Below are 24,731 nucleotides of genomic sequence, written 5' to 3'. Positions count from 1 at the left end.
CAAAATAATACAGAAATTTGGTTTTTGAGCAAAATCTCACAATTTCCAAATGTTAGCAACTAACTCAAACTTGTTTTGCTTTGCTTCTTAAAACACATTGTATGGGGAAAAAAAATTCAACTTGGCAGGTTGAATTCAGCCACAGACACCAATTTGTAGCTTCCTAATAGTCTCTTTGTGATATACTTTGGGCGGGCTGTGAGGAGACAATAAGGCTCAGACGTGGGAGACTCCACACAGCAGCCCCAGGAATGCTGGGGTCCAGAAATGTGGCATGTGCAGCTGCAGAAGCCACGGCAGGAAGGAGGCCCAGAGGGCAGCGGGAGGAGTGAGTTTGGAAAGAGGAAGAAAGTCATAGCAGAAGACGCTCCTGGGGAAGAGAGGACTGTGTGCCAGAGGGAAAGCGCATTAGCCAAATACACCTGCCTGTGCAAACCAGGGGAAGCTGACCAGACCCCTCGACATTCAGCTCTACACCCAGGTGAGCCAGACAGAAGCCATCCCAAACTTCAGAGGAAAAAAACAGGCTGTGAACCAACCTGGAGCAGGACCACAAGCATCTTCTGGAAGTGACCAGAGGTGTCGCCGATGATGTCAGCCTCCAGGTCCCGCTCGTAGGCTGCAGAAAGGAACGCAAGCTCTAGTCTCATCCCCAGAGACCTCAGGGATCCAGGATAAAGGCCCCTGATGCCCCCAAAATCATCAGATATTTAAAAAAATTCCCAAACCCAGTCTACGCGACCATCATGGCAAGACCCAGGGTGTATTTTCACAACTCTTCGTACTGACCATGATGTGATGAAATGGAATCTGTCCACTCTCTCTACCCCACCTGTACCATGATGGCCCACCTGGACAGTGGCTATAGTTTTCTGATGGTTCTCTCCTCCTCTATTCTCAATTCCTTTACAATTCATGGCAACAAGGGTGGCTGTCTTAAAACCCATAACTGATCATAATACTCCTCAACTTCTCATTAGACTCAGAATAAAACACCATCTGTCTCTTGGCCTGCAGGCCCTGTGTGATCCTGCCCTGTCCTCTACCCGTCTAGCCTCGTACCAGCTACCAGGCTCATTTCTATTTCAGGGCCTTGGCACTTGCCATGCCCTTTGTTGGAAAGATCTTCTCTCTATTCTGTATATAATTGGTTCCTCATTTCCTCCCAAGACCTCACTGGTAAAAGTTTGATTCTTGTTACCTTGTTTCCTGCACAACACTTAGCTAAAATACATCATCATTGTGTTTATCTGTTTACCTGTTTATTGTCTGTCTCCTTCATTATCTCATTATCTCATTGGTCTAAGAGAGAGGGACCCCTTTGGTTTTATCCACCACCATATCCTGAGAACCTAGCACATCACCCGGCACAAAGCAAGTACTTATTGGATAGATGAATGGGTGGACAAATGGATCAGAAGAAAGGAGGAGAGAAGGTAGATGGTTAGAATCTTAGTGTCCCCACCCTTGCAATCATCCTCATTTCGTATCTGAAGATCCTAAGTGGCCCCTCCTGCCCATCTCACCATCTTTGTATGCTGCCACCAGCTGGTGCATCTGCTCATTGGTCCGGGAAGCCAAGATCTCAATGAGGCACTTTTCATCAGTGCCAATGCCCTGGGAGAAGAAAAGGAGCGCATGAGTTAAGGGCAGGGATGGGAGGCCACTGGACACAGGCTGAGACCAGGTCATAGCCAGGGCTATGACACCCTAGCACTCAGGAGGCTCCTATCAAGCTCTTAGGCACCGATTGGGAACTGCTGCCCTGAGACTCCTAAGACACGGTTATATGATTTGGATGTGTATCCCCAACAAATCTCATGTCGAACTGTAGACCTGAACGTTGGAAGTGGGGCCTGGTGGGAGGTGATTGGACCATGGGGGCGCTTTCTCATGAATAGTTAGCGCCATCCCCTTGGTACTGTTCTCACGATCTTAAGTTCTTGTGAGATCTGGTTGTTTAAAGGAATGTAGCACTTCCCCATCTCCCCACTTGCTCCTGCTCCCACCGTGTGAGATGCCTGCTCCCTCTTTGACTTCTACCAAGACTGGAAGCTTCTTGAGGCTTCCCCAGAAGTAGAAGCCACGATGCTTCCTGTTCAGCCTGCAGAACCATGAGCCAATTCAACCTCTTTTCTTTATAAATTACCCAATCTCAGGTGTTTCTTTATAGCAACAAGAATGGACTTATGAATAAGAATGGACTATGAGAATGGACTAAAACACATAGGTTCTAGTTCTGCCTCTTCCAGCTTTGTGAATTCTCTTCAGAAACTATCTTTTTGGGCCTCAGCTCTCTCATCTGTAAAATGTAGACAATATTAGTTGCTCTGCCAAACTCACAGGGAGAAGGAGAAGATAATAATCTCACATTGCTAAGTTCATCAGTTTATAAAATGAACTCATGCTTAATAGCTCATAGAAGACAAAGATCATAGCACTTTATAGACTGTAAAGTGCTAGATATACCTAAAGGGCTTTGTCTCTTCTTTCTAGGGGGCAATTCTTTACCTCTACCTCAACCAGGCTGAGCTACTCCTCATACCCTAAACACAGGACCACAACTTCTCCTGCCATTTTTACCCCCTGCAATGACCTTGACACTCCTATCCACCAAATCCTCCCTGGGATTTGGGGCTTACCTTGATCCTATTATCCTTTAAGATGCCCTCTCAAACAACCCTTGGCCCAGGGTCGTGTTGATTACCTTTAGTGTGCCCTTGGCCTCAGGAGTGTTAGACACAATTTATCTTCATGTCCCTATAACCTGTATCCTTGGACTACAAGCTCCTAGTAAGGGGGTCTGCGCCAAGGGCCCCTTTCATGGGGTGTGTATCACGCTGACATCGGTCTGCATCTGTCTGTGTGAAGACCGGGATGCTCCTCTGGGATAAACTGAGATGTGTCTGTGAAGCAGGACACATCTCACATCTGCTGGGCGGCTATGGGGCTCACCAGTTGCTTTTGGAAGAGCCCAGAATCTTCCTATTAACCACATCCCCACCCCAGCACACACATACACCCCCCACTTCTTACCGAGATGGCATCTTTAATTTCTTTGGCATCGCAATAGGCAGGTGGTCTCATCAGGCCCACAATCAGCCGTTCAAACTTGCCCGTCAATTCATACTTTAAATCAGCAATGAGGTCCTGGCGGGTGGGGAGGAAGAGGAGAGAGAAGAGGAAAGAGGAAGAGTAGTTACAATGGTAAGAATTACACTTAATGAGCACCCACTTTGGCAGGTGCTGGGCTAAGTAATCTCATTAAATCGTCACCCTTGGAGGTATGTACTGTTACCAACCCTAAGAGACAGGCTCAGAGACAACAGGGGTCTTACTGCAAGTCATGCTGCTAGCAAACGGCAGTGCAGGGCCCAGTCCACAGCCTTGTGCCACTTCCCCACCGCTGTCTGCTTCCTCGTTTACTGTGTCTCTCTCTCACTATCTGGCAGTCCACAGAGTTGACACCTCAACCATCTTATTCACTACTGCAGCCCTAACCCCTAGCACGAGCCCAGCATACAGCAGGTGCTGTGGGTGTATGAAAAGCTGAAAGACCCCAGCTGATGAGAAGAAAAAGAGCAGGGTAAGGTGTCAGCCACAGGCTGACCTGCAGTGCCATATCCAGGAAATAACCTGAATGAGCACACAGGTGAATGAAATCATTCTTCCACCCCCCCACCCCATGGGCCCTCCGGTTGCCGTGGTTACCTTGCCGTAGAGGGACTTGTAGCTCTGACAGATCTCCTGCCTCTGCCTGTTGCTCCGGGAGGTGATTACGTCCAGTATGGCCTCCTTGTCACTGCCTGGAATAGGAGACAGCAATCATCATCCTACCCACCCTGCCTCCAGGAAGCCCACCAGGGCCGCTTCCTTCCCTGGACACAGGCCTAGTAGCTCCCTGCAGGCTTCAGCATGAGCCTTCCACTCATCAGGTGCTGGTGTCAGGGGAGAGGGTCAGTGGGGACTCATTAAGTCACAGCTGAAAGCGGACACAGCACACACACTATCTGCGCTCAGAAGACCCCTGATCCAGCTCCTCACTGCACAAGTCAGGGAATTAAGGCCCAGAGAGGGGAAAGAACTTGTCCAAGGTCTCACAATGAACCTGGCTTAGAAAACCCAGGTGTCCTAACACCCAGTACAGGGTTCTTTCCACCACAAGACAAAGAAGAATATAAGCACCACCTTCAGACTGTGGCTATCTCTGAGCAAAGGCAGCAGGCGGCATTATCAGGAGGGGGATCTACCAAGGAAATTTCAGCTACGCTAATGAAGCACTAGCTCTTAAGTTTGGTGGTAAATCTATGGGTGATATTTCTATTACTCTTTATACCTTTTTTTCTGAAACATTTTATTATAACATCATGAAAATTAATAAAAAGAGGAGACCAAAAACAATGAATAAGTGCACTTCACCATTTCACAGATCCTACCACCACCACCAGAAGGGCTCTGGGCTGTGTCTACATTTGGGGGATACCCCCCAAGCTCCCGTGAAGCCTGGCACCCACCAAAGCCCTTCATGGCAGTGTACAGAGCCTCAGCATCCTGGTTGGGGTCAAAGCCTGGGAAGTCATGGATGGAGCCCCGGTATTTGGCACCCTGTGGAGAGAAAAGTAGAGGGTGAGCTGCCAACCCCGGACTGAGACCAAGCACCCAGTCCCCCAACCTCAGGTCAGATGCCTACCCCGGTCCAGGCTAAGCTCCTTTCCCTGCAAAATCGAGTGCTGGCCACATACACCCCAGGTAGTGGTGTGGATGACTCTCTCATACCACCTGCTGCAACCCACCCAAAGGACAGTGCCATTTCCCCAAGGGAGAGGGGCTTGGCCAAGGCCTGCAGCCCTGTACCACCTTCCAAAGCATCCAGGAGAGGGTAAAAAAGCCTGGCTGAGTGTAGGAGATGAAAATGATGCCTGCAAAAATAGCAAGAGTCATATATATATATATAAATTTTTTTTTTTTAAAGAGATGGGTTCTCACTCTATTGCCCTGGCTAGTTTTGAATGCCTGGCCTCAAACATTCCTCCCACCTTGGCCTCCCAAAGTGCTGGGATTACAGGCATGAGCCAGTGCACTCAGCCAGCCCCTCATATTTGTACAGCATTTTATGTTTACACTTTCACCTCTGTGAATGTGATTAGTGTAGCCATTTGTAGACGCTCTTAATTTTATTTCTATTGCGGAAGCCAAGCCCAAAGAAGAGCCACTAGTGGGAGGTCACACAGAACCCAGACCTTTTCCCCCTGCTCTCCAGCTCCAGGAAACTTGCAGGTGTCAGCTACTGAGGGTGGGGTCCTAGGCACAGGGGGTCCAGAGACACTCTCAGTTCAATGCCAAGATGAGGTGCTGCCCCTCTGGGCCCAGTAAACTGTGCTGTGAAACGGCATCTGAGGACAAGCTGGTTTGGTCTTTGAGGGGAAGGAGAGAAGCGGCAGAGAGCCAGGGGATCTTAGATATCGAACCTGAACCTGAATGCACAATGGGACTGGTTCACAGAGAAGTCAGATGTGGGTCAGTTACACGGCACTGAGAAGTGGGGGGTCTGGGAGAGCAGCCGAGAGCTGGCAGAGCGGAGGATGCCAGAGCCTGTCACTGAGCACACAGCACAGTGACAAGGCACTTCATCTGTGCTAGGCCCTACGCTAATGGCTGAGGAACTGGGGATAAAGGGGACCCAATTCCTGTCTTTCACGAGCTCCTGGCCCAGTGGCAGAGACAGACAAGCACATCAATTACTATAAAGCTTGTAGTAAATACACTAAGACAAAAATAAGGTAACGTGGGAAAACAGCAGAGGCTGATCCAGCTGCGGGAAATCAGGAAAGAATCCAAAAAAGAGGGAATTGAGGGTGGTCCACATAGACCTTGCCTTCAGGGAGGCAGAGGTGGAGCAGAACAAGCCCTGGACCTGGACATGGACTGGACCGCCTCCCCGCCTCCCCGCCTCCCGGTTTCCCTGTCTCCGTGCCTCCCAGTGTCTGCACTGCAGGACCCCGGCCAGGCCTCTGCATGCTCTCTGGTCTCTGTCTGCAGAGGCTGGCTCCTCTGAGGTATGCATGCGTGGGCACGGAGTTACTATTTAAAGTTCTGACCAGAAAGGAACACAGCTGTCTTCCTGCCACCTGGGAATCCCCTGCAACCTGATCACGCCCCTGGGTAGAGATGTAAAGAGTAACATATACCCAGAGCAGGGCGCCCAGGGCAGGGCGCCTTGCAAGGAGCTCGGTGAGCGCAGGATGGGGGCTTTACTGCCAGTGCTCCCCTTGGCCTTACTTCAGACCTCACAACCGGAGCCTGAGACATTCCTGCTGCCTCCTCCACCCCAGCAGGCACTTTGATCCAGAAACCTCTGAGAGCAGACACCAGATCCATTCTGCCCACTGCACAGAGACTGACCAAAGGGGGCACTCAAGTATTTGCCACATGAATAAATGAACAAGAACACGGAACAACTGGGGTCCTCTAGGAATTTCACTTCTAAATTCTTTTCTCTTTCTTTCTGGACACCTCCAGCCCAGCAACATCAAAAAGGTACAGCAGACAATATTAGCTTCTCAGATGGATGGGGAAACAAGAGGTGGCTGGGTGCAGTGGCTCACGCCTGTAATCCCAGCACTTTGGGAGGCTAGGCGGGAGATCACTTGAGGTCGGGAGTTAGAGACCAGCCTGGCCAACATAACGAAACCCTGTCTCAGCTAAAAATACAAAAATGGCCAGTCATGGTGGCAGGCACCTGTAATCCCAGCTACTTGGGAGGCTGGGGCAGGAGAATCAGTTGAACCTGAGAGGCAGAGGTTGTAGTGAGCTAAGATCGCATCACTGCACTCCAGCCTGGGTGACAGAATGAGACTGACTCTGTCTCAAAAAAAAAAAAAAAAAAAAAAAATCAGAGAGAGAGAAACAAGAAGGCTCAGAAGCTCAAAATTATTTCTTTGCAAGGATCCTTAAAGACCTTTTAGTTCAGCTTCCCACTCAGTAATTGAGTCCATGGAGAATGGAGACTGTTGAGAATAAGACAAATCATTCTGCCTAAGAAGAACCGTGGGGCCCCAGCTCTAGCACGGGCTTGGCACAGAGGCTGGAAGGAACTGTGACTGGGCTGAATGAATGGATGGAGACACCCATGATGGCCCAAGCTCTGAGATGGAGGACGCTGAAGGGGAAGACGGTGAAGGGAGACCTCGTTGGCACTGGATCCCTAGCAATGCTGTCTCCAATGGCAGGGCCTCCTGGGACCAGTGTGGAAATATTAAGCTTTGAAAGATGCCACCAGGGGCAGGTCCTCCAGGGTCTGTCCGGGCCCTCTGCAGACTGGCCTGTTGCCATGATTCATGGCTGTTTTTCCTTCCACCTGTCTGGACCAACCTGTCCTAATCCATAGTAGCACCAGCCTCTAATCCACCTCAGTAGTAGGATGTCCCTCCCACGGCTCACTTGGAAAAAGAGAGGGAAAGGACTTTGAGAACAAGCTGAGAACTAAATGAGGAAAGTTGGTCTCAATATTACCACCTGTATCCCAGAAGACCCAGAACAGAGAGGGCAGGTGACATGTCAAGACCACACAGCAAGTCAGAGGCCCAGCTAGGAAGGGAATCCAAGGCTCTTTCTAACAGACCAAACTCTCCCTTCCTCTCAGATTCCATCTGGGTGGGAGATGGATCCCACATATCAACCACAGCTGGAGATAAGAAGGGGCAACCACCACACAGCCCAGTGCTTCCTCCTGGTCAACCACACCAGCCTGCCCCTCTCCTTGAATACTGAAACATCTGAGTTACTGCCCTGTGCTGTTTGCCTCTATGCCATTTTGACCCTATATTCAAGGCTATAAAAAGGCAGTAATGCTGTCCAATCCACAGCATCCTAAGTGCTTCTCACACTCAGATACTCACACTTCCAGGGCAGCTAGGGCTACCCTACCATTCATTCAATCAATCAAGCAAGCAAGCAAGTGACATTTACTGAGAGTCTACTAAGTAGATGCTTAGGACCAAGGACCACTAAGAGCTCAGAATCTGGTAGAGAGATACATGACAACTTCAACTACAAGACAGTGTGGTGGATACGAGGCTACAGGCAGCATGGGAGCTAGGAGATATTTCCCTTAGAAGCTCTGGGAGGACAGGGACTGTGTCTCTCTTGCTCACTGATGCATTTCTAGCACCAAGTACAGGGCCTGGAGCAATCAAGCACTCACTGAATATTTGTTTCACGAATGGATGGATGAATGACTGTGAATATATTGCAAGCAGATCAGAGAAGGTTTTCTGGAGGTGATGTCTAAGCTGAGTCCTGAGGGATGAGCAACAGGCTAGCCCCAAGGAGTAGAGGAGGGAGGGGAAAGGTGAAGAGGAAGAAGGTATCACACAGAGGAGACACATGGCAAAGGCCTGGAGGGAAGCAAGAGGCACTTGGGAAAGCCAGCCCAGAGTCTCCAGTGCTCAGAGCAGATGCTGGGTGTCACTAAGATCATCCACTAGAAGCGGGGAAGGCAAAGAGATGAGGCTGGAGAAGATGATGGGGATAAACAATTCAGACTCTTGTAATGCTGACAAGGGCAGCTCTAGCCCTGCTGGGCTAGCCTGGGCACAACACCTAAGCCAGGATCTGGGTAAGGCAAGGCTCTGGCACCCTGGCATTGTTTTCCTTATGTATTAAACAAAGCTGGCCACTCAAAACCCTGTCCCTAGTATTCGGCATTCCTTACTAGGTTGAGCCATGTAACTTGCCTTGTAGGTAGATTAAAAACAGTCAAATAGCAGCAGATTTCAAATGGTTCAAATCAATACCTGTCTGGTTGATATGTAGCATCTAGAAACTATTTTAACCTGTCTGCTGGGGTGGAGGTGTGTTGGTGGTGACCAGCACCAAGATAGCGTGTGAGTCCAGATTCTTCAGAGCTCACAGCCAGATGCCCAGAGTCGCTAAGGTCATGGGATTGTAAGCTGCGGGGAAGGGATGCGGAGAAGAGGGAAGCATGTCCCCAGGAGGAAGGGCGGGGGATGAGGCAGCACGCAGACCCCCTTTCCTATTGCCGCTCCTCCCCCTCCACTGTTCTCCCCCTCATACAATGGGGGTGGTCACAGCAGTGTACCTGGGGAAGGGGCTGAAGTGCCATGCTGAGGGAAGGGTGCCTAATGACCTATACAAGCCTTGATCAAAACGATCACTTAGAGACAAGCTTCTCGAGCAGCAAGCTTGGGCTCCTGCACAGTTCTTTGCACAGGACTAGTAAGATCTTCCGAGTGAGGACCTACTAGATTAGTCGTCCTGGGACCCCCCAGGATCATAGCCACTAGAAGCAAAGGTAGGGGGCTTAGCACTGGTCACATGTGGAGACACAGAGACAGCCCCTCAAATCATCCAGGCTCAGGCTTCCCACCGTGTCATTCTCACACCAGCTTCGTGAATTCTTCATCTCTAAGGACCACCTGCGCAGCTGCACAGGTTTCTCACCCACCCCACCCCGACTGCCTGTCGCACCTGGCTGCAGGAACCCATGATCAAGGCAGGGGACAGCAGAGAAGGGACTTTCCACCCTGAAATATTCAGCAGGTCCTGGTGCCAGATGGTGAGCAGCCGGGCCCTGAGGCTCTGCGGGGCTGGGCCCCACGCAGGCTGCTGCTGGAGCAGGAGTCTTGGTGGCCTCTTGGGAGCAGAGGCGATGTCCCCAGAGAGACAGGTACATGGCCAGGACTCCAGCTGAGAACTGCCTTGGCCGGTCCTGACCCAGGCCTCACCTCCACAGCTCCCAGAAGTCCCAGGCACAAGCACCTGCCTATCCTGCCCTGTCCTCAAGGTGTTTTTATGTTCATTATTGCATTCAAACCCAGAACGTCCCTGTGAAATGGAGGCCCCAGCGCCATGCCTCCTGGGTCTTCCATGACACCACCCTATTTCTTCATGTCTTTGGGCCTCAAGTTCTCCTCTTCCAAAAAGAGAGATAGGGAGAACAGCACAATAACCACAGTGGAAGGAACTGGGGGGTGTGACTGTGGAGCAGTTTGCTGTGTGCATGCACATGTGTGTATGCATGCGTGCATGTGTGCGTGTGTTGGGGTTTTAGAAGACACTAGATTCAAGCTAATAATTAAAAACCCGGCTACAAACTGGAAGCAACAACTTCAGCTCAGCGGCAGGGAGGCGTTTCTCACATTCCTCTGTTATTGTCTTCTGCAACCCTCGTCTCCCCCAAACCACTGCACCCCATGCACACCAAATTACTTTTACTCCCCTGAGCATGCTGCATTTGCTCTCCCTCTAGCCTGGCCCAGTTGTCCCTACCTAGACCACTCTCAGCCCCCTTGTTCTTCCCCTGAGTAGCTCTCTCTAGGCAACTTCCCCTCTCTCCTCAACCTAGGTGGGGTGCCCTCCTGCATGCCCCAGAGCTCCTTTACTGCCCCATCAGAACACTGTGCATGGAGGGTGCCAACTCACCCCAAAGGAGGAGGGTTCCCTAAGGCCCTGCCACCCTGGGACTTGCTTGCAGGAGGTCTGCTGGCCCCCGGTCCATGGCAACAAGAAACCACAGATCAGCTAGGCAGAATGCATGGCCCAAGAGCACTGGACCAAGGTCCAAAGACCTGCACCCTAGGTCCTGGCCTCTCTGATCTCCCAGGGCCTGTCCTATCCACTTCGATCATCTAGAATCCTGCAGTTCAAATGCCTTTCAGGAAGTAGCTCTAGTATGACTACACATAGGAAATGGGGAACAGTGAAAGTTTCACCTTGGATTTTTGCCCATAATCAATAACAGTCTTTCCTTCTAGGCAGAGAGGCCACTTGTACACACAGTGCACTCCTCAGTGGCTGAGATGAAGGCCACAGCTAGGACTTCTCTGAACGTACGGATCCTATAACATCCTGTGCTCTTCAGAAACTGTGAATATCCTATAAGCCCAGGTTCACTGGGGGCAGTCATGATGTCAAGGATGGATGGAGTTTTGGTATTACTGAGTTCTACCATTCCGTAAGGGGAACATGAGGCCCAGAGACCTCACAGACAGCTTCTGTCTGTGCATTCTGTGGCCAGTAGTTCTGGGTTGGCTGGAGTAAGGGACAACGGGGCCAAGTCCCATGATTTTCTTCAAGATCCCTGAGTTTTTTCTCCCTGCCAATCCCATCGTCACACTGACTGCATCACTTTCTCCAAGGCCAGCCAACAGACAGCACCCTCGGGCAAACCCCAACAGAGGGCAGTGGGGTTTTTTGTTTTTTGAGACTTGCTCTGTAACCCAGGCTGGAGTGCAGTGGCATGATCTCGGCTCATCACAGCCTCAATCTCCTGGGCTCAGGTGATTTTCCCACCTTAGCCTCCTAAGCAGCTAGGACTACAAGTACATGCCAAGCAAACTGTTTGGGGTTCCGCCACATTGTCCAGGCTGGTGTCGAAATCCTGAGCTCAAGTGATCTGCCCACTTCAGCTTCCCAAAGTGCTGGGATTATAGGTGAGAGACACCGTGCCCAGCCTCAACAGAGTCGAGTCGAGGTCAGAGTCCTACCTCTGACCATGGCCGGAACCCAGTCTCAGCCACATGGGAGTAAAAGTTCTCATGTGCCTCCAATTCTATTGCCCGGCAGAGTGGTCAGACATGAAAGACTGAGGTTAGAGTCTCCCAAGCCAAGGAAATTCAATCCCAAATGGGTGTGACAGAGAACATTTGCATATCCAGAGGAGAGAAACCCCTCTATCACCTTTTTGCCTGTCAAGTTTCTATTTTCCTTCCTCAGGCCAAACGGTTCAGGTGGGACCAACTCCACTTCCTTGCTCCAAGAAAGAACAGGTTACCCAGGCCCAGCCAATGAGAACCAGGCCTGGGCCTTCCCCTGGAATCACTGGGCATGAGTTACGTTGTTTTCTCCCTGGGCTGCCAAGACAGCAGAGTGGAAGCCTGGAGCTGCTGATGACCACCATGTCAATGCGAGGAAGAACCTACCCAAGAATGAAGCCACGAGAAGAAGCCCAGCTCACACAGGCAGAATCTTGACACTATCATTTGAACCCCTGGATTCAACCAGACCTGAAGCCCTGGGCCTCTCTGTCAGGTAAGCCAATATACATCCTTTTCTGCTTAGGATATGGTGGGTGATATTACATTATGGTGAGCTGCATCTGAAGAGCCGAGACTTGTAACAGGAGCAAGCAAAGCCTAAGAACCTTTCCTCCTCCTTTCAAGCTGAAGGTACCAGGGGTCTCTGCAGCAGGCCTAGTGACTCCAGGAGGATCCTAGGCCCAGAGAAAGCAGAGTACCACCTTCAGGAAAGAGAGGCCCCTCACCTGTGCTGGTTTGGCCATGGTCTCCGGTTTTGCAGCAGAATCCACTGTGGAAAAGAAAGAGAGCATATGAGACTCGCCCCAGATCTAATCAGCCCCTTTCTTTCCCTTACATTTCCTCCCTCTGCAGTTTTCCAGCTGCCCCCAGCCCTTCGGGTTAAATCAGACCCAATGACCCAGCTCAGGGCCGATCGCATTTTTTTCAGAAGACAATGGACAGACTAGATGGTGTCCAGACATTCACAGCAGTATGGGAAAGCGACGTGGATCCCCAAGGGAGGGCGGGCATGGCACTGACCCACCACTGACCCCTTGACTCCTCCAGACTAGGCAGGGTACCTGTCTCACTACCGTCTCAGTTAATACTCACAGAAATACTTCCACACATCAGATTCTTCTTTTTTATAGAGAGGAAACTGAGGCTGGAGCATCACAATAAATGAGTCAAGATCGCACAGCTTAGAACTGAATTCAACAATTTTTAGATCCCAGAGTCTATACTATCTGCACCATGCATGCCCTCTTTTCAAGTCAACAAGGATGGCTTCAGAACCCAGAGCTTGACTGCCTGCAGATAGGACTCAAAGGGCTTCCAACCACCTGCTGCAGTATCTGAAGGACTGTCATTCCTGAACAAGTCGATATGCACTCATTTAGCACCTACTCCGAGTCAGGCATTGCTCTGGGCACTGTGCATACAGAAATTATGAGAGATTTTTTAAACTCAGTTTCTCTGGAGCTTATGCTGTAATGGGAATGAATAACAAATGCACTCATCAGGCTGAGAAAAGAACTACAGAGAAAAGACAAGAGTTGGTGAGGAGAGTGACAAGGGGTGTAGTCCCAGGTGGAGGGGGTCAGAGGATCTCATGAATGCAACTGGGGACACACCAGGGGGCAGTGCAAGTGAGGAACCACCAGGAACTCAGTGTGGCTGATGTGGTAGCAGGGAGTGGTGTGGTAGGATGTAGGGTCTGGGACCAGTGCTTGCGGCTACTGTAAAGACTGGATTTTTCAGGCTGGTCATGGTAGCTCATGCCTGTAATCCTGGCACTTTGGGAAGCTGAGATGGGAGAATAATTTGAGCCCAGGAGTTCGAGACCAGCCTAGGTAACATACTGAGACCTGATCTCTATTAAAAAAGAAAATTAAAAAAAAATAGCTGGACATGGTGACACATTCCTATAGTCCCAGCTACTTGGGAGGCTAAGGCGGGAGAATTGCTTGAACTCAGGAGGTGGAGGCTGCAGTGAGCCAAGATTGCACCACGGCACTCCAGCCTGGGCAACAGGGCAAGACCCTATCTCAAAAAAAAAAAAAAAAAAAAAAAAAAAAGACTGGAACACACAGGAAAATAGGACACATATCTCATTGAAAATGGATAAGGAATGGGGGTGGAGGTATCAGGAGACGGGGTCCACAGTGAAGGAACAAAGATATGATATGTAAAAATAAATGTAAAAAGAGATGTAACTGATTTGGGAAGAAGAGAAGGGGGCAGGGAACTGGCTAGTGAGCACTCAGGAGGGCAACAGATGAAAGTTTAACAATCGTCTTAAGACAAGGAGAAGAGAAACAAAGGACCACTACTTTCCACTTTAAGCAGTTCTGGGCAATTTGATCTCTTTTTTTTTTGAGATTGAGTCTTGCTCTGTTACCCAGGCTGGAGTGTGGTGGTGCAATCTCAGCTCCCTGTAACCTCAACCTCCCAGGTTCAAGCAATGCTCCTGCATCAGCCTCCTGAGTAGCTGGGATTACAGGCGCATGGCACCATGCCTGGCTAATTTTTGTATTTTTAGTAGAGATGGGTTTCACCATGTTGGCCAGGCTAGTCTCGAACTCCTGACCTTGTGATCTGCCCGCCTCAGCCTCCCAAAGTGCTGGGATTATAGGTGTGTGGCACCAAGCCTGGCCTGATCTCTTTTAATAATGTCTATGCATTGCTTTTTAAAAGTAAACATAGCAGAGTCCACGAACAGTGGCTCGTGCCTGTAATCCCAGCACTTTGGGAGGCCAAGCAGGGAGGACCACCTGGGACCAGAAGTTCGAGACCAGCCTGGCCAACATGCGAAACCCAGTTTCTATTAAAATATACAAAAATTAGCCAGGTGTGATGGTGTGTGCCTGTAGTCAAGCTAGTCAGGAGGCTGAGGCAGGTGAATTGCTTGAGCTGGGGAGGCAGAGGTTGCAGTGAGAAGATGGCACCACTGCACTCCAAGCTAGGCGACAGAGTGAGACTCTGACTCAAAAAAAGAAAAAGAAAAAAAGGTAAACATAACAAAGTCAATCAGATTTACCCAGTAAGACCTAAAAGGAACAGAACTAGGAGACTAGAAATCATGGAGACATTTCAGCTCAATGCCTTCCAATTCTCCACATAGTCCCTGCTCCCCCAAGACTAAGGGAAAATCTTAGCCATGTGACCATGGGCTTATTGCTCATTTTTGAGTTCAAGGTGATCTCAAGCACAAAACTGAAGCTTTCTCTTTGCTGCTTTGTAGGGTTGTTGGAAGATAAGGCCTAAGTTATGTCAAAGGCAGCACATAAGAGGCCTAGGTGCGAGACCCACTCTTAGTAAATGGTGATATTCACTGTGCTGGTGGGAAGTTGAGGACAGGGGCTCTGTTGTGTTGCCTCTGTGTCCCCACTGGCTGATTATGAGTCCCCCAAGCTGCAGTCAGTAGAGGACAGTCATCAGATGGGGTTGGAAGTGAAAGGCAGAGGACGGATCTGCCTGCAAATAAATGCAGCTCAGCTCAGCTCAGCTTGAGGAAACCCTGCGGTTTCCCTGGTAACCTGGGGCCCGTTGGTACAACTGTGCAGCTCTCACCAGGAAATGGAAACTGTACCCCCTTTCCAGTGTGTGTTGGAGGGAGGAGGGGGCCCACATCTACCCCAGGATATGGCTGGAGGCCAGCTCTGGGTTTCCTCTGATCTGGGGGATGGTAGGGAGAGACAGTGAAGGAAGCCCAAGGCTAGCAGAGAACCAGGGACTGAATGAGACCCAGGAAGTTAGTTGACACAGGCAGAGGGAGGGCTGAGGCCTGTCACCTGCACCTCCAGCCTTGAAGCACTTTCCACTGGGCTTGTTGCTGGAAATTTCAGCTGCTGGCTGCAGCCCAGGCCCATCTGGAGGAACACCCCTTTCCAAGGAGAGATGGCTCCAAGGAGGTGCTTCCTACTTCTTGGGAAGATATTCTCAGCTCTGAGAGCAGTTTCTATGTGCCTTGTGTGAGTGCACGGTTCATATGTAAAAAGCAAGCTCCTTTCAGAACTAGATGTTCAGACTGCAGTTCTGAGGGCCAGTCCCCCTGCTGATTCCACAGCCCCTCCTCTGAGGGCTCTGGGAAGCTCCTGAGCTAATCATAAATACACCATTTACTCTGGCTTTAAGACGGCTTCTGATCCCTTCCAGAGCAACCCAGACCATACTGCTCAAATTGGCTGAATATTTTACATCCAGCATTTCAGAATCCCAGAAAGGCCCTTAATAATCCAAGACTCCAAGTCCCTCATTTTCTAGATGGGGTAAAGGCATCTCAGAAAGGGAAAGTGACTTGCCAGGGCCCAGGAAGCAGCCAACATCTCTGCCTAGCAGCCCTTGATCATAACAAGCCGCCACACAACTGTGGGTCTTGGCTGCAATGAGACACCAGGAAGAGTACAAAGAACAAGACCCCGGTTCTGGTTCCCAGTCTGCCCCATGTAACTTCAGGCAAGCCAGATCCCTCTCTGAACCTTAGTTTCTTATCTCTAAAGTGGGAACAATACATCACTCCCTCTTTGGTAGGATCTATAGTTAGAGGCTTTTAGAGATTTCAACCCAGGATTTTCACAGCAGAATATCAGTCCTAGGAGGGTTATCTCCCAGGCCACAGGATTGCTCCCCATCTCCACCTGCCAATATGCAACGTTCATCATCTTGGTTGAAAGAGCTGTTCAAGACTAGTAAACGGGGTCATTCCAGACCTGTGCCTCTTTCCTCCCAGGAACCCTGATTCTCTCAGATCTAGATGAGATTCATTGTGACGACTTATCATGACTGATCATTCCTGAAACCCACACAAGAGCAGAAAGAATGGTCTGGGTGGCTTTGTGCTGCTCTGGCCACCCCTTGCCTCATCCTTTTGCCTGCAATCAATCATGTTTCTTCCTTCCCCTTTGAGAGCTCCAGGCTGACTCTAGAAGGAACGGCTCAACCACAGAGATGGGGATAGGGGAAGGGTTTTGTCCAAGTCATGTGAAGGCATGGGCTTTGAGGCACAGATGTTGCAAAGCAGTTTTTTATTTAAGTAAGTTACTTAAAATGAATCTCAATTTCCATGCCTGCAAAATGCAGACAGAAATACCCACAGATACTGAGAAATAAATGAAATAGCAGGTGGAAAACACATAGCACAGTGCCTGACACACAGTAAAGGCTCAAGAAATGGTGGCTTTTATTATGATAAGCCCAAACATTTACAATGGAGGCAATGTGGCATTAGAATCAATGCAGGCTTTGTGGTCAATGCCCAAGTTCAAATCCTGACCATGCAAATTCCGAGCTCAGTAACTTGGGCAAGTTATGGAATTTCTCTGCCTCAGTTTCTTCATCTCTGAAATGACACTCTTGTTAAGGTTTTTGTGAAGATTCAATGAAATAAGGCAGGTGAAATACTAAGCATGGCCAGGTACAGATTAAGTGTTTAATAAACGGTGACTTCTGTTGTCACAATCATCATTATTACAGCAGCAGGTCTCCAAAGTGGGGTAATGGGCATGACAATCCACGGGGGTGCAGGACAAGAATATCACCACTTTCCAAATGTTTTAATCTTGCCCTTTTATGCTCCATTTTTATTTGTTATACATGTATAAAGTTAAAGAAAATATTAGGGGTGCAGGCTGATAGAGGTGCACAGTCAAAATTTGGATTCAATGGAATCGGGGCGGGGGCATGCCAGGAAGAATAGTAACACCAGGCTAAGAAAAAGCATTTCTGTCCTTGAAAGGTAGCTTGGGCTGTGGAGGAACAGAGTGTACTTTTGAGGAAAAGGAGATGTTGAGCGTAAGGGGGTGAAACCAGGTGTGGTGGGAGGCTGATTTAAGAAAAAAGAAATAGTGGCCGGGCGCGGTGGCTCACGCCTGTAATCCCAGCACTTTGGGAGGCCGAGGTGGGCGGATCACAAGGTCAGGAGATCGAGACCATGGTGAAACCCCGTCTCTACTAAAAATAGAAAAAATTAGCCGGGCGCAGTGGCGGGCGCCTGTAGTCCCAGCTACTCGGGAGGCTGAGGCAGGAGAATGGCGTGAACCCGGGAGGCGGAGCTTGCAGTGAGCCGAGATTGCACCACTGCACTCCAGCCTGGGCGACAGAGCGAGACTCCGTCTCAAAAAAAAAAAAAAAAAAAAAAAGAAAAAAGAAATAGTATGGAAAATCATGCAAACAAACAAACAAAAAACCCACCCAGACTTCTGCCTCAGGGGAGTGCTTGAGGGGCTACAGCCTGAGCCACAGTACTCCTCTGCTCACAAGTTTCCAATGGTGCCCCTTAATATTGGGCTTCTAAGCTCAGCAGTCAAGGCCCTTGGTTCTCCTTCCTGACTTCTTTGCCATCACCACCTTCCTCTTCGCCCTCTCTCCCCTGCTAAACCAGGAACGCCTTCCACCAATATTTTTAATCCAGCTTTCCAGAATCTATACCAGTGCTTCTCAATTCTAGCTTCACTAATAGAACCTGGGGAATTTTTCAAAATTACCAAAGATTTAAGGTCAGACCTTAGAGATTCTGACTCAACTGCTGGGGTGAGGCCTGGGCTTTGGTAATTTCTAAAAACTTTCCTAGGTGATTTTCATGGCAACCAAGGAGCCGGAGAACCACTGTTATCTGTTGGATTCAAATGCTACCTTTTCTAACAAGCCAGAAAGTATTTCTCCCTAGAGTGCTCTGAAACCACCTTGATTTGACTGGCTTTGGTCAACCACTGTGGATTTATCATTTCTCCATTAGATGAGGGCTGCTAGCCTCCAAGGTATCATCGGAAAAAATCTGTACTTCAAAGGAAAACCCTCCAGGTTGTCTGACTCTAGACTTTCATTGTTTTTGAGCTATTTTACAGGTCAGTAAGTTGCAGATAATTGATGGTAACACAAAGTAATTCTAATATATACTCCTTGCCCTTTCTGGTAAAGGTCCAATTGATTTCCCACCCCCTCAGGTAGAAAAACCAGTTTTGTCTCTAATTGTACATTGCTTTCAATACAAAGGTGTCTTTTGAGTTGGTTATAACATCTGCCTGGTGCGGTCATTGATTAATAAGTAGAACAGCACATGATCATTTTTGTATCTGTATGAGTCATAATTTTACCGTTTTTAGAAAATTACTGCGTATGCCTCTTTCCTGCACCCCTCCCACAGGGCGTGGCTCCTAGGATGGTTGGGGGTAAAATGCACTAAATGACTCTCATGCTTTCTTTAGTGACCTCAGCAAATGGAACCATCTACTATTGGTTTTCGAACTGTGCTTTACTCCTCTTTCTATAGCCAGGAGATAAACTAGAGAGGTTAAGTCACTTACCCAACATCAGAAGAAAATCAGTCACTAAGCGGGGGCATGTTTTTCCATAAACATTTATTTGAGCACCTCCTGCAGACTAGGCCCACTGGTAGGAGTTGGGGGTTGAACAGAAAACGAGACAGACAAGGCTCCTGGCCCCACAAAGCTGGTGACGTGGTGATGTTATACGGCAGTTTGCAGTATATACATATAGATCCTATACACAACCCATAACCAAGGAAAAATTGAGTATTTACCATGATAAACAGAAATATACTTTTAAAATATGACATTGAAAGTACATTTAATAAGGAGTCCAATAGTTTCTTCCTGTACCCCCAAAAGATCATCTTCAGTGACTCCTGGGGTATATCCATCCCACTTAGAAGGCCCCTGGCCTATAAAATCTAGATCCCTCCCTCTTTCCCCCTTCTTGCTGGCTTCTCCCCCAGTCTGCAGGAAGACACCCAGGACCCGCTCCATAACCCTCCAGGAGCCTTGATTCTGACGAAGCTGGGGTAAATGCCATCCCCTGGCTCTGTGCGTGGGCACACCCCCCAGCTTGACGCACTCGGCTTTCTTAGAGAGCAATGTCTTTTCCTCTCCTGACCCAGAACCATTGATCCTAGGGCTGGACAAGGCCTTAGGAGATCATCTGTCTGCTTCAGGATTGGAACTAGTCTAGCCTAGGTTTGAACTCCAGCTCAGGTCACTTTTGTGAGAGGCAGCAAAGTAGTGTCTCACAGTGTAGAGGCTGGAGCCAGACTGCTTGAGACTGAAGCCTGAGGGCGATATTTAGTAGCTGTGTAGTGTTGTGCAAGTATTGAGCCTCTCTGTGCCTGTTTCATACTTTAAAAAAAAAAAAACGATGGGATAAAAATAGCACCTCCCTCATAGGAGTTATGATGAGGATAAAAAAATTAAGACAAGTCTAGAGCTTAGAAGAGGACCTGGCACACAGGAAGCACTATATTTTATAAGCATTTGTCATTATTATTTCTTCCTTAAACTTTTAAGGGCTGGAGTTTCCACATCTGCAAAATGGGCATTAATAACAGCATCTAACATATCAAGGCTTCAGCCGGGGCCTGGCAAGTTTAAGGGTTTGAGAGATAATAGTGGTTAGCATTTTTTTGTTGTTGTTAATTAACAGGTATTTAATACAGTTCAAGAAAATTGCACCTTTATATCTCATTCATCTCTGTTTATATTTTTTCTTTTTCTTTTTCTTTTTATTATACTTTAAGTTCTAGGGTACATGTGCACAACGTGCAAGATTGTTACATATGTACACATGTGCCATGTTGGTGTGCTGCACTCATTAACTTATCATTTACATTAGGTATATCTCCTAGTGCTATCCCTCCCCCCTCCCCCCAACCCACGACAGACCCCAGTGTGTGATGTTCCCCAGTGGTTACCATTTTATTGCTATTATTTAAGGACCTCCAAGACATGGGTTTTTCAGAAGAGGAACCCGATCAGGTCACCTGCCTTCTCAAACACCACACCCTTTTGAGATAACACAGCACTTTCCTATCTGCCACCTTACAGCCTCCTGAAGGTATCAATCTCATTCTCATTTTGCAGATAGGCGGGACGTCCAAGGAACCTATGGACAGTCACTCCTCCATAGCCAGTCTCTGTGGGGGCTTCTCAACTCCAGGAGGAAAGGGAATGAGGCTGGATTCCAAGGCAAGTTTATAGGCATCAAGACACCCCTCCGACTTCGTCTCCTCTACTGGCAGGAGTAGGGGGACATGCAAGCTCAGGAATCATGGTAGAGACCACATCCTGTGCTTTGTCGCCACCCAGGAAGTATGTCGGAGGGGCTGGGTGGGGTGAGGCTGGTGACTCCACTGGGCCTCCCCAGAAAATCCTAGAATGGTAGAGCAAGAACCATTCAGACCCAACCCATTTTATTAATACCAGTGAGGTGTCCTGCGTATATGTCCTATCCCTGTAGAGAGGAAGGGGCTAAGCCCCAGAGGGGTAGTAGGTGTGCCCAGGGCGCCTAGCTGGTTAGTGGCAGGGCAGGGGCTGGGTCTGAGGCTGGATCCTGGCGGCCCAGGGCTCCCTCTGGGTGCTGCAGTGCAGATGTGCCAGTCACTGGCAGCTACCCAACACTGCAGTCTCCCCCGCCTCATCCCAGGAGTCAGTCTCAAGAGGCCAGGCCTTGGGCTTCCCTGGCCCCTCCTCTGCACACTCACGTCTACATTTTGCCCCAGCAACCGCTGGGGCCCTTATCCAGAAACTGCAAATATTTTCTGTATCTCAGCAGATGCCGCCTTAGGAACAAAGGGTAGATAAGGCAAAGAAGGATGGATGAATGATTGTCACAGCTGCAGAGGGGGATGAAAGCCTCTGCCTCCTGCCCTCCCCGGCTCCACCCAACTCCCAGAATCCTAAATTCAAACAGTTGAATCCTGGAATGTCTGCACTGGAAGTAGCAGGCAGTTCAGCAGACTTTGCTCCAGATGGGGCACAAAGGCTTAGAGAAAGGGCTTGCTCAAGAAGCCCCAGCACACCTGGACTGTAACCCGGCTTTCCTCTGACCCCAGGCCAGTGCCCTCTGCATGGCTCAGGGCCTGCTGCTAGAAGGTCAGGGTCCACAGGGGCTGAAACTGGGGCGGCTGTTCACTTCACCATGAAGGGTTAAGCAGGTCAGGATATCCTGTCTGGGTCAGTGGGAGCAATTCCAAGCATGTTTTGGGCAAGGGGAAGGAATAATGGAGAGAAAAGGGCAGACTCTTGGGGGGAAACCAGAGTCCTTTCACAAACCCGGGAGCCATATGTCCAAATTTGGAATTGTCAGAGAAGACCCACTAGAATCTAGGGAAAAGAAGGAGGAGGCAGGAAGCCATGGCCAGATTAATTGTCCCAAAGGACCTCCTGCCCCTTCCCCTTGTAGGGCCTACAAGGGTTGTGCCAGGCTTCCCAAACCTATAATCAAGACTCCCAAACCTGCAATCATTCCATACAGCTGACAAACAAATCAATTTGCAAAGCCATTGTTTCCTTTGAAAGAGACTGAGTTTCTCAACTATGGACTTGGATAAGGAAATCCAGGCTCAGAGAGGGAAAGCCACCGCCCAAGGTCACACTGCAAGAGGGGCTGGGATTCCGATTCAGGGTATTTCGCTCCCATGCTGGTATGTGGGGAATCATCTGAAGCCCCCAAACTCTGGGAAGGCCTAGACCTCTTAGGGGAAGCAGAAAGAAGGGTAGTGCCCCTGCCTCACCATAGGAAGCCTCGGAGCCCCGCTGGGCGACTGCATTCATAGACGAGCAGTGGCCCAAAGGGGATGGGGTCCATGAGGCCTTGAGGTATGTACGGCCAGACGTTCAGCTGTCTGCACGCAGACAGCCCTCCCCTGACACCATACACAAGCCATTTTATAAGCAGCTGGAGGGTCCAACGCTCCAGCTCTCAGCCTTGGGCCTCAGCCACACCCTTCTCTGCGGGTCCTTTGACTGGCGTCCAGCTGACCCAACCCTGGACCTTCAAAGTCTCTTGAGCCCCCCAAGTTAAGGCCGGCAGGACCAACCCCTGGCTTAGCCCCGGCGCCCCCACCCTCAACCAGACCCTCTGCAGCACTAGGACTCCCTCCCTTCCCCTCCCCTCCCCCAGCCAGGGCGCCCTCCGCCCACGCCTCTCCGCCCCGGCCCCAGATTTGCTCCGCTGCGCCCCCCAGACACACCCAGTCCGCGACACTCTCAGGTTACCGCGCCCTCCCGTCCCCGCTCCAGGCGCGGGGCACGGATCAGCCGATGACTGGGCGCTTATTACTTGTGTCCCTGCAGCCCCCGGGAAGGGGTTCCCAGAACGACTCCCCTCTACAGCCTCAGCTCACTCACCGCGCAGCGGAGGCCTCAGGTCGCGGACGGACGCACGGGCGCAGGGACTCGAGAACGCAGCGCTCGCTGGATGGGAGCCCGTTAGCCCAGCAGCAGCCGCAGCGCGGGGCGGGCCGGGAGGACAGCCGTGGGCTCCGAGCCGGACACGTGGCGCGCAGAGGCCAATCCAGAGCGCCCGCCTCCCTCCTCCACCCCACCCCTCCAGCTCCTTTGCTCTTGGAATCTTAGAATGTCACTAACCCGAGGGGCTCGCCGGGAGAACCTCCTCAGTTCCCGGCCCCCGGACCTGAGACCGAGAAGGAGTAGGGACTTCGGCCAAGGTCACGCGGCCCTTCAGGGCTAAGAAGTCAGGGCTCCTGACTCCCGATTCTGGACACTTTCCCGCAAATCCTTACAATTCGCCAAAGCTTTGTTGAGAAACAGAAAATTGAGGTTTGCCAGGGGCACTTTATCTGCCAGATCAGATTCCCTGCCTCAACAGCTTCATCAGGTCGGTGGCATTATTTACCCACTTTCAGGAGGAGAGCCCAGTCCAGTTCCTGGACCAAGGTCACACAAATAGTGAGTTGCGGAGGCACGCTCCTTCGTGCTCTGGGAAGCAGGGGAAGGCAGGCAGGGAGACCAGCAGTTGTAATTCAGCGCTAGAACAGGACAAATTGATAAACAGAATACAGAGGAAACAGAATTATGGTCCCCAGGGTATTGGCAAGGCGATGAGGAAGTTAGAAGAATTGGACAGATACCTGTGGAAAGAGTGTTCCAGGCAGAGGAAACTGCTGGAGCAAATGCTCCTAGCAGGGGGCGACCTGGCGCCTCCAAGGATCAGCAGGGGGGCCAGTGTGGCTGGAATGGAGTGAGTGGGAGGGAGAGGAGAGATAAGAGGGACCCAATCAGGTGGGACCTCCGGGGCCCTTGAAGGCACTCTGTCTTTTACTTTGAGTCAGCTGGGGAGCCATTGCAGGTTAGCAAAGGAAGGACATTATATTTTGGCAGATGAAATCCACCTACCCGTTATTTTTGGGTAGGTGAAATCCACATAACATAAAATTAACCATTTTAAAGTCAGTAATTCAGTGGCATTTTGCACAGACACAATGTTGTGCACCCACCACCTCTATCTAGTTCCAAAACATTCTCATCACGGAAAAAGAAAACCCTATACCCATTAAGCAGCCACTCCTGACTTCCCCTTACCCCTAGTCTCTGGCAGCCACCAATTTGCTTTCTGCTATGGATGTGCCTGTTCTGGATATTTCATATAAATGGAATCACGTGATATGCAACCTTTCTTGTCTGACTTCTTTCATGTGGCATTTATTTGTTTTGTTTTTTGTTTGTTTTTGTTGTTTTGAGACAGAATTTCACTCTTGTCGCCCAGACTGGAGTGCAGTGGGGTGATCTTGGCTCACCACAACCTCCGCCTCCTGGGTTCAAGCGATTCTCCTGCCTCAGCCTCCCGAGTAGGTGGGATTACAGGCATGTGCCACCGCACCTGGCTAATTTTATATTTTTAGTAGAGATGGGATTTCTCCATATTGGTCAGGCTAGTCTTGAACTCCCGACCTCAGGTGATCCACCTGCCTCAGCCTCCCAAAGTGCTGGGATTACAGGCGCGCCTGGCCTCATGTGGCATGTTTTTGAAGTTCATCCACACTGTAGCATGTATCAGCACTCCATTACTTTTTTTTTTTTCAGTTGCAGTTTCGCTCTCGTTGCCAAGGCTGGAGTGCAATGGCGTGATCTCGGCTCACTACAACCTGCACTCTCGGATTCAAGGAATTCTCCTGCCTCAGCCTCCGGAGTAGCTGCAATTACAGGCATGCGCCACCACGTGTAGCTAGTTTATTTTTGTATTTAGTAGAGATGGGTTTTCACCATGTTAGTTAGGCTGGTCTCGAACTCCTGACCTCAGGTGATCCACCCACCTTTGCCTCCCAAAGTGTTGGGATTACAGGTGCCTGGCCCAGCACTCCATTCCTTTTATTGACTGAATATTTTTCCATTGTATAAGTACACCGTAGTTTGTTTACCCATCCATCTGTTGACGGAGAGT

The 24,731-nt window shown here is 49.9% G+C and overlaps 1 protein-coding gene across 2 annotated transcripts in view; it reads right to left on the bottom strand.

Annotated features, from left to right (window-relative positions):
* The window catches only part of ANXA6 (annexin A6), a 57,944-nt gene extending 35,151 nt beyond the window's left edge, over window positions 1-22,793 (bottom strand). For both annotated transcript variants that reach the window (XM_008015039.3, XM_038005816.2), the window contains exons 1-7: window positions 22,679-22,793; window positions 12,284-12,327; window positions 4,515-4,605; window positions 3,712-3,806; window positions 3,037-3,150; window positions 1,527-1,617; window positions 540-619 (exon numbers count right to left, since the gene is read on the bottom strand). In XM_008015039.3, the coding sequence (XP_008013230.3) occupies window positions 540-619; window positions 1,527-1,617; window positions 3,037-3,150; window positions 3,712-3,806; window positions 4,515-4,605; window positions 12,284-12,301 (489 nt within the window). In that variant the 5' untranslated portion in view covers window positions 12,302-12,327; window positions 22,679-22,793. The remainder of the gene's footprint in view (window positions 1-539; window positions 620-1,526; window positions 1,618-3,036; window positions 3,151-3,711; window positions 3,807-4,514; window positions 4,606-12,283; window positions 12,328-22,678) is intronic.
* Window positions 22,794-24,731: the final 1,938 nt, after the last annotated feature.

Source organism: Chlorocebus sabaeus, chromosome 23 (assembly GCF_047675955.1).
Source record: "Chlorocebus sabaeus isolate Y175 chromosome 23, mChlSab1.0.hap1, whole genome shotgun sequence".
Classification (NCBI taxonomy): domain Eukaryota; kingdom Metazoa; phylum Chordata; class Mammalia; order Primates; family Cercopithecidae; genus Chlorocebus; species Chlorocebus sabaeus.
This window is presented reverse-complemented; position numbering and strand designations above follow the sequence as displayed.